The following is a 10630-nucleotide window of genomic DNA, read 5'->3' on the forward strand; positions in this document are numbered from 1 at the left end:
ACTGTTACTGTGGGTATATATTTGTCTCCTCAGAGCTCTACAGTTCATCACCTATCACGGGCATTTAAAACAGAGGAAGTCCAGGCACGTAACTCTTTCACCTTGTTGCCCTTCCAATGTAGGAGTAAAATCAACTCCATGGTATTAGCCTACTAAGAAAATGTAAAGCAGTTCCAGTGCATTCTTGAAAAAGGGCAACGATCAGCTCCAAAAGGTTAAATCTATTTTTCCCATGCTCTGATGCTTATGTTGAATACAGTACATTTTTAAAAACAACTATTCTCCTACAGAGAGCTGTTTAACCGATATGTATGTGTGAGCCTTACATGCTGAGAAAGTGATAAATAATTATGCTTTCATCTAAGATAGCACCGGAAAATTATCAAACTGTGAACTCATAATACTGACTTTTCATCTGATTTGCAAAAAAAAGTTCTTGTTAAGCCGGTTTGAGTGAGTATGCTATTAAGATGAGTGTAATGTAACTGCTTTATCAGTAGCATCATTGAGGGTGCATAATACAGCTGCTCTTTCTGGCTATTAATTGCTACGTCTAATAGTTCTTTCCTTGCAACAAAAGCAAAACTTCATTTTTAAAATCTCAGTTTATGCTTGAAGATCTATCTCATCTTTTAGCTCTGTCTTAAGTTAGAAAGCCTTGTAAAATGTCTTGTGAACAGCATGGGCAATCATTTCCTTCACAGTCCTAAAAAAGCTGGAAGTGGAATAGCGTGCCTTTAGGGAAATACTAAGAGTTTAAAATATGCCTCTGCAGCATATTCATAGATTTTTATAATGCATTTCAAATACTTTCCACATTGTAAAACAGGCTTTGGAAACTATCATCACAGATGAAAGCTGGTGAAGAAAAAGTAATAAAAACACGGTAGCAAGAAAAGGAAAAAATGGTGTCTGCTTCTGAATTCCCTAACATTTGATTTCTCCTACATAATAATAACACTCAAACGATCACAGTAATTTCCCCGTTTACTCTGCCTTAGTGGCAGCTGAAGGTGCACCTGGGTTCACCTTCACCCATCTCCCCCCCTTCTGCCCTCCCCATCTGCTGCCCGCAGCCATGCAGATTCAGGTGACTGAAACATTTCAGATAAAAGTTAATTAGCCAGCACTCTATACACCAGATTTGTCAAACCAGGGCCAAGTGGAAACCTTCCCATCAGCTCCTGAGGGCTGTCCCAGATCACCACCCCCACCAGGGTGCAGGGCGCATCCCAGAGGTTCGGCACCATCTCTCAGCTTGCTGGTAACACACTCACGTACCTCGCAGAGATGGGGATGGATGCTCAGCACGGCAACAATACACACACACTCTCTGCTTATATCAACAGAGTATATATATATATATATGCTACACAGATGTCAGATGCTTCTGAATGGCTGTATTGTACTACGTTGTGGGGAAAGGATATGGTAAGCTCCAGACTGAGTGGCGAACATCAAGCCTGAACAGAAATATGTTTTGAAACCCTGGCTACAGCCAAAACGAAGTCCCAAGGCCAGCTGCACATAACCATTTGGTTGCAATGCCCTGCAAAGGCAGCATATAACAATAACTGTGGTTTATTGTGGTTTGCGGTATGCCACTCTGTTCAAGACCCTTCTCAATTCTTCATGTAGTTGTCCGTAATTACCAAGAGTAATGTTAGTAGCTTGATGTGACAGCTGTGAAGCACTTGGGGCCAGATTGTGAACTTCTTAGTCACACTGACGAGGAGTCCCTTGCACAAATGGCTTTGCTCGAGTGTGACTTCCTTAATAAATGAATCATCTATCATTGCTGCCTACTCAAGCTTAAATCTTTCTCCCAGTTCTGCTGTTACTTCCACCATCTGTATATCCTCTCCCCATGGTGGTGAGAACCAATTTGGCCGATTGACAGGGTGTTTGGGAAAATATGGAGACTTTGAGGGCCAGACCAGAAGTAAAGAACACTCACTGATGTCCAAAGCTGCAATCCTAAAGCCACTGTGGCTGAACGTGCTCCCATTTATTAGAAAAACCCTTCTGGGTACCTATTGGCATGACGCTGACTGTATCCAAGCGACCTTGATCTGTCTCCTGGAGCTCCAAAATGCTGACCTGAAGATGTCTGACCCCAGGTGTCAGAGTATCAGTTGGGAATGTGTCCTGAGATGCCCAGGTGCATCTCTCTCCCTGTAATTCTCAGCACCACTAATTACACCCACCCACACCAAGGCCTCACGCCCTTCACAAGAAGCCCCTCTGACAGCAGCAATAAACCGCCATCAACCTTTGATCGAATCCTGGTTCCTTTCACAGCTTCCTAGATGTTGGCTTAGCCGTTCCCTGGAAGGTCTGCGCTATTTTTGGGGGAAGCATTACACACTGGAAGTAGCCATCCTTAGGCAGGGATCAAGACAGCACTGCTAATTCAACCTGGACTTGGGCAAGCTGTTTCGGCCTGTGCCTGGTGATCCCAGCTCTTTGTACAGTGCCCGCACGTAAAATTCAGTTCCCTTGTTTTTATGCTTCTGGAAAAAGTAAAAAGACAGAGAAGGGCACCTCTTCCTTTTTTTTTTTTCAATTCAGTTTATTTTCTCCTTCTCTCCCTGTGTCGCTGACATTTATGTTTCTAGTTTTCTTGCTTCCTTTTCTTGTTTTCTCCTCTTTTCCATGGCTCCTTACAGCTATTCTGAATAAACTCTGCAATAGCTAGTGGTACTGCGGTGAGATTCGGTGTACTCTCTTGTTCAATCAAATTGAAAAGATGATCCTTCCCCTCTTTAAAAGCCCTTCAGTAAGATCTACAGAAACGTAGATTTATAGCCTGATTCTTCTCTGAAAGACAAATCTAGATTTTTAAAAGAAACTACTTTTTCCAATTTTCTGCTAAGTGCAATAAATACATAAATTCTAGCCATGCTATGCCTGGATTTCTTTCACATTAAAAATTACATGGAAATCCACAGAGGAAGAGAATGGAACACATGAGAGAAATATTTTATTTGATGGCTTAAAACTGTAACGACATCCAACACAGCCTAAAGTTCTAATACTGTGAGTTTTCAATATCTTATGGGTTTAAATAGTAAATAACTCACCTAGATGAGAATACCCTATATGAGAACATTTGTAAATATTCTTTGAATTTAATTGTGAGCACTGACTTGAATAACATACAGCATGACAAGATCTTTGGCTGTTTCTACTTTCCATAGCTCTGCTTCCACTTTAGTGGAAAGATGAGGTGCTTCCTCTGACTTTTGTGGACAAATTCTTGGGGGAAGTTATACTGAACACCCCAACTGACATTTCTAGAGAGTGTTTTCTTTGTCAATAATCTGTTTGGCACCATAACTTTTGTATTCACACAGTATTTGCTACCAAATTGTCTTTAAATTGGGGTTTTTGGGGCAGAATTTTAATTTTTACTTAGTGAATAAAGCTAATAATTCTTTGGTGTTTCTCCCGGTAATGCAAATAATTCAGTAAAGTAATAATCAATGATTTAACCCTGTCATAGTTTAATCACTCATTATGAACATGAGTTTGTGAATTATATTATGAAAGACTTCTAGGCTACGCAGTGAGGAAGATATTGCTTTGTGAATACACAGAATAGCAAAAAAAAAAAAAACCAAACCAAAAGAAAACACCATGTGTGGCATTGAATTTGACGTTAACTCAGCTTTTTCTGAATCAGAGAAGCAGCACAGGATAAGGAATGAGAAACTCTTGTTACTGGCCAGCTCTGCTATTTTCCCAGGAATCTGGTATGATATCATGAGTACAGTGAGGAAGGAGACTAATAAAGAACAGCACATTAAACTAAAAAAGAGGTATCTTTGCTTTTGCATTTTCATATCAATTCAGTATAAGTATTTGTTTTCCATTTATGTAGGAAATGTCTGCTCGTAATTTAACTTGAAGAATCACTTTCCTTCCACTCCCTTCCCAAATCTTAACTCTTCACCACCCTTTTCAAACAGAATTGACATAACAGAAAATACAATGGAATTTATAAAGTTGACTAAGTGATTTGATAAAACTTGACAGAACTGGATGTACTTCAAGAACACAGTGATCATTGGCATAATTTTATCTAAGGATCCCCAGAGTCAGATACCTTAAATAATTACAGACTCAGTGCACATTCTAAATCTGGGTAATAACCCCTTGCTGTATTTGAGATGGATTGCTCACTGTTGACTTGAAGCCACTCAAACGAAGAATCTCTGCTGTACGTTTCCAGTAACACTGTACTATCCAGTTTCAAAGTCTGTAGTAGTCATATCCTCCTAACTTTGAAATAAGCAGATATTCAAACTGTGGCATGTCCAACATCCCCTTAAATAATAATTGCCAGGAAAAGAAAAATGTATGGCAAATTATGGATGGTGAGTAACGCTGTGAATGGTGGTTATGCAAACCAAGCCTCAAAATTTATATCACAAATTACAAATACTATAAAATAAGAACACCTTTATGCTATCTAAGCTAAGTGTTGAAGAAACTTAGGAGACTTTAAGAAAGAACCCTGCTGTAAGATTTCACTGAGACTTGGGTGGTAATGAATACTGAATAACTTTCTAGTATTACGAACAACTTTCAAGTCTTGAACTAATATGCTTGAAAGCACTTTCTCACCTCCAAAATTTTCTCCTCCATAAGCAACAAAACACCTGGGAAAATAATACATTCTCATACCTTGAAGTCTCGTGTACATTTACCATATACCACGCTAAAATATTCTAAGATGCAAGACCCCTTAACAGTGTCAGGATAGTGAATTCAATGGGTTTCTGAGGGGCTTTCTTCCGAAGGAGAAGGGTTGGATAGCACTGAGAGGTGCTGCTTTGAAAAGTTCACCCCAGCACAATTCTGGCTCCTTCTGTCTCAACGGTATGTCAAAATTAAGGGTCCAGAGGAGAGAAGTGAAAGTAAAAATATCCTCACCACTTTCCTGCATTCTGAAAAAGGATGTTACGCAGTCACGATGAACTGAATCCTCCTTAAACACCGTAACTGGAATAAAGAGACTGGTTCTTTTTTTTTTTCCTTTTCATTGTCCCATGCTTCTGAGTACGCAAAGCGTGTTGACAGAAGAACTATCCTTAAAGTCCTCGTGGGTAGGGAGGCTGCAATGTTCTGTTTTACATGACTGGATGCCTTTAGTGGCATTTTAAATAGCATTCATTATGACTGACAGTTTAGGAGACAAGGATGACTTCTTGTATTATCAAGGGTGCAACACGCACAGAAAACAGACCCTGAGCATTAAACAAGGTGGAAAACCGCAAAATGCAGGAGGTGCTAATACAACTCCCAAATGTTATGCCAACGTCACTTTCACAAAACTTGAGGGCTTTCTGACAAGTTATATTCTGACAAGAATATAAACAAGGATTCTTTTCCCTTCAACCACACATCATTTATCAACTTGAAGGTAACAGATAGATTGGCTTCAGCTGACAACACAGTGAACTACGGAAACCGCACTACGCTCATAGCTGACAACATTCAACACAGCTGAGGAGCACAAGTAAAACCACTCTCAGAGTAACAACCTGAGGACAATGCATGACGCTGGGGAAAGGCGTGTGAAAGGCAGGAGACTGGATCAGCTAGCAAATGTTGTGTAATTGCTTTTTAACAGAGGACTATTGCAATGAGGAGACCTCTTGGGTAATGCTAGGACCACAATGCTGCCAGGAAAACATCACTTATGCCTCTGAAATCCGTGTTTAAAAGAATTAATGGCTCTACAGGATATGCGGCTATGGAGCGAAACTGTTAGTTACACAAAGCCTTTTTACATTAGCTGGCAATGTAAAAGGACTCTCTCACTTTACAGGAGATCTGTGGACTAAACTGTGCAAGTTTCAAAAGCTCACTATGAGCAAAACTGCGCAGAGACCTTTAGCTGAAAGACAAGCAGCTGAGCATTCGTTTGCGCGTCCTTTCAATTTCCATCCTTTTTTCCCTCAAGGCACCTCTCATAAACCCTCTTGAAGTGCACAAAAGGTATGTGCCATACTATTTATGCAGTGTGGGGTGAGGAGGGTTGGTGATCACAGGGAATGACTGAACACATATTCCTCATCTGCACAGTAACTAGTACAAACTTCAACATTTGGATTCAGTCAAATTAGCAGCGATAGCTTGAATTACCACAGCCTGCAGCCAAGCACGTGTTCTGCAGTCTTTCCTGGAGAATCAGATTTTTAATTTCTTTTTTCCCCCGATCAAAAATGCTTTTCTGCAAAAATGCAATTCTGGCTTGAAGGAGGAAGAAAAGTGTCTTTGGCCATTTAGTCGGACAGAAGCTTTTCCACATCTCCATTCCCTTGCTGTACTTTCTGCCTGCCCTTGCTGGTGCTCTGCATACTCAGTGTCTTGCAGGTCAGTATGACTTCTGGGGGTACCGTACATACAGTGCTATTCCTGCCTACTTCTGAAAGGGAAAGATGTATAATTCTCCACCCAGAGTGGTTTGATATGTATAAACTATAAAGCTGCTTTCAAAAGAAAGCTTAATTCATTTAAAAACAAACAAAAAATTAAATGTTAATGGTTAAAGTTTCTTTTCACAGCATCTGTCCAGAAGCTGAACCTGCTCCTTCACCAGGAAATTCATTGTTTAACCTAAAACTCCTGAGTTGATTTATTTATTCTTCTGACCCTCTCTGAAGTCATAGCGGTGATCAGCAGTGCTGCAATTCCTCGGGAAACCAGATAAAGCGCGGACTGGCGATGCAAGGACTGATGATTCAGATTTACTTTATTCTTTTTTGTTGCTCTGAGATTCCTTTTCATGCTAAAAGACATCAGAGCTACTGATTTATCTGAAACCCAACGAAAATACTCCCTAAGTTCTGAAATTCAGAGAACACTGCTGTAAACATGATCTCCCCTGTGTTTCTGATAGTATCACCTATAAAATGGGTATTACAGGCTATTCTTCCAAAACTCTCAGCATTAACCTGTAGTACTAGAAGTGATAATCACTGTATTTATTTATGGCTCATGTTCCCTGGATCTGTTTCCCCTGGGAAAACTACTAATGACGCTGGCAGCCTTGGAGTGAAAAAAATAAAGCGTGTTTCTTCATACAAATGTACTTAACGCGACGAGCCTTGCCTCAATGGCATCAGTGTGTGTGAGCTGCTCTTTCCAAAATAATGATCTGTCAAAGCTTCAGAGTGCAATATGCATTGGTGTTAGTAGTAAAGAAATCCAGTGGTTTTTTTGCTTGCTGAATGATAGTGTTAAATTGTTACTTTTGCCTACTAAGAGTGTGAAAATTTACTGGAATGACAGTAAAGTCAGAAAAGTAAACAGCTTTTTTCAGGTCACAACATCGTCTGGATTGACTGTCAGTATATGTTAGTCATTAAATCACATATACAGATGAAAACGGAAAAAGTATGTCACATTTTACTCTGTGTAGCATCCCTTGAAGCCATGTGGGCGTTTTGCCACACACAACCCTGAACCTCCAGCAAAAGCTGTCGCTTGTTGGAGAACGAATGCTGCACCGCACATGGCGATGGCTGTTTTCTTGTGGTTGCTAATGGTCATGGGGAAAGACTGCTTGCTCCTTTTTGGGTTTTTTTGGGTTGTTTGGTTTTTCTGTTGTTTTGTTTTTAACATCAGGAAAGTAGAATTGAAGAAGAATCGGACTTTTAAAGATGTTCAAACAACTACAAAACTTTTGAAAACACTCTAGGTACCCCTGTGACTGTAGCTGCCCAGTTGTGACACTGTGGATTTCCTCCCAACGTTACATGTTTGATGTACATCATCAAACGTCACGGAGGCAACAGATGGTATTACTGAAATGTATTTCGGTTCTGGATCCTTACCTTCCTTTTCATTTGAAATATTGCCTTTTGCCATGTTAGGGAAGATTTGCTCAAAGATTAATGTGCTTTTCAGTTACAATGAATATCTACTTGTTACACACTTCTGTTTTAAAAAAAAACAGCAGGAGTACAAACATTGTATGTGTACATTCCTCTCCCGGAGTAAGGTGGAAAATTAGACCTTGTTAGACATTACTACCTTGAAACCATCCTAACAAAAATTCTGAATGCTGACAAGCAGCTTCAGGCAGCATCCAGGCAGCATCTAGCCAACGTCAAGTTCGTTAACGTGTTTGCCGAGCTCCTCACATGGCAGACAGTGGGAAATGCTCTTTAAGGGCAAACAAGTTTTGGGTCTGCTTCTGTTCCTGCCTGGATGAAAGCTAACTGCAGGTGGCCACCCAAGGTATGCTGCTAGTGGTGTTTCGGGAGGGAGGGAGGATCGCTCTGCCAAAGTACCAGTGAGAAGGGTGACCCCAGGGAGGCCGATGCTTCACATTTCAGAAGCAGGGTTAGATCTCAGCCTTTTCTTCCTGACTTCTCTTCTCTGAAAAACTGCACACTGGGCCTATCAGCAGAATCTGTCTCGCCTACAAAGAGGTAGATTTTACATTTTACCTTTACACTTGGCTGCTCCAAAATTGCCGGTCAGTAGAAGCGGCCAGTCTGTGGCTCCAGGGCTGTTAAGCCAGGAAGGTGGAAGGTCCATGGTATGTTCATTTCATGCCAGTGCTGGCATGGGACTGTTAAGTGACACAAATTCCCTGCCTGCAGCCGGCAAAAAGACACCAGAGGCTGCTGAGGCCAACATCTCGGGGGTCCCCGGGATTCAACGTTGGAAATCCTCTAACTCTGGGAAGTACGTGAGGTAAGGGTGCTGGAGCATTAACTCCAGAGTTAGCCTTAAAATGGTATTTATTATGTGAAGGTATCAAAAAAAGAGTGTTCAGAAAGGTGTCAGGCCCTCCAGGCCAATCTTGAGAGACTAATACACTTGTATTACCTGCTGGCCTTTTGAGCCAGGCTGAGATCTTTTTTAAATCCACAGAGCCTTGAAAAGTGGGTGATTTTTTTTTTTTTTTTTTGCTCAGGTGAAAAAAAAACCCACCACACTCTATTCAGCACAGTTTCAATGTCAGGCATTGGTTTCACACTCACTGAAGACAGTGACACTTAAATGTCTGCTTAAGAACAAAGTCCTGATTTGGACAGATTGATCCAGTTGGCTCCCCACTGAGAACAATTTGAAAGTTAAGCAGGAGCTTTGAAGTCTGTGGAAAGGAGCAATGACTCTAACCCTGTGCTATATGCACTTAACACATCTTGTGTCCTCAGGCAGCTTTGGATGAACTTAGACCCATCTCTAAGATGTAAGAGAAAATAATTCTGATTTTAACAGGCAGAGCAAGGAGATGCTGGATTCAGGATCTGGTCTTCAAGGAGCTTTGGCTATTGACTCCAGCACAACTGCAAGTGTACTTGCAAAGCTGGGAGATGCAACTGAGCAAACTTGGATGCTATTGGCACAAAACACACATCAAGTGGCATTCAGTGGCACTGATCACCCTTGAGTTTCTGCATAAATCTACAGAAACCTGAGTTGCATGGGTTTTGCTGAGGTACAGAAAGCTAGCTGAGCTCAGACCAGCATACAGCAGTCACACCTTCAATTACAGACTAGGAGCTGCCTCTAGGCAGGACTTTCTCTTCCTACCTTTTCTGTGACAATCTAACACAAAAAAAAAAAAAAAAAAAAAGTCTAACAGGGAGCCAGGCTGGGTTTTAAATTTGCTTTTGCAAAGCAAACTCGGTTGGTAATCTCTTTTCCTGATTACATTTTGAGAACAAAGTTGAGCTATCTCTTTTTATATAAAACAACTATTTCTTCTGGCTACTTAAATGGCAGCTTCTGCCATTTTACTCATGACTTCCCTTGCATGGGCCACATGGAATAGAGCATTTTCTCCCAACTCTTTTGCCTGAAAATGATTACTGGCATCAAACACACATTTGCAAAATATTGAACTGTCACCTTTTTCCACAGTGTGTAACAATAAGTTGCCATCTCTGTATGCTGCAAAGTTTAGCTCCCCTCGGACACTACTAAGTATCCAAAACAGCCTAAGACAGTCAAACCCAATGAGTTTCGTTTCTACTATTTTAGCTGCACAATCAAACACAGCCACAGTCAAAGTTTAGTTTCCACTACTTTAGGCAATTAGATTGAGCAAAAACCTGATCCAGCAGTGATGCATCTAGCAGCATTTACTATGAGTAAAGAAAATCCTAATGCTTTAAATAGCTCAATGCAAAGTCAAGTTACAACAAACAACTACGCTGAGAAGCATCACCTGGTGAAAAACCTACCGTGCCCACACACAAACAGAGCACAGCTTTTACACAAGTAAGAAATAAGAGCACAGCATTTAGACAAGTAATAAATAAGCAGCCTGAATGCTTTTTTTTTTTTTTTTTTTTTTAAATCTGCGAAGCATGTCCTTCTCCAAAAGCCAAGCTAAGGACCTCCAGAAGAGCAGCTTCTCCTCACCAGTGCATATCCTGGACCCCTTTTCTCCTCTCAACTCTACAACTTAAGGCGGCACACGAATTCGGGCTCACAACTTAGCTTTCGCCAGCGAGCTCTACCTTTCTGCGGAGAGGATGCTCGTCCCCCTCCACCCCCGGGGCTGAGAGCAAGGACCGAGACGGGAGAGGGTGCAAGAGGAGGAGGGAACGACCAGAAAAGCGACTCCGTCGGCTCCGGGGTCAGGGTGCCTCCCCCC

At 41.2% G+C, this 10630-nt stretch overlaps 1 protein-coding gene across 1 annotated transcript in view; it reads right to left on the minus strand.

Moving 5' to 3' along the window:
* The window catches only part of GRIN3A (glutamate receptor, ionotropic, N-methyl-D-aspartate 3A), a 192392-nt gene that overhangs the window by 61777 nt on the left and 119985 nt on the right, over positions 1-10630 (minus strand). The window contains exon 3 of the mRNA XM_009883812.1: positions 5835-5844. Coding sequence (XP_009882114.1) covers positions 5835-5844 — 10 coding nt within the window. The remainder of the gene's footprint in view (positions 1-5834; positions 5845-10630) is intronic.

This window comes from Charadrius vociferus, unplaced genomic scaffold, assembly GCF_000708025.1.
Source record: "Charadrius vociferus isolate BGI_N301 unplaced genomic scaffold, ASM70802v2 scaffold974, whole genome shotgun sequence".
NCBI classification, from domain to species: Eukaryota; Metazoa; Chordata; class Aves; order Charadriiformes; family Charadriidae; genus Charadrius; species Charadrius vociferus.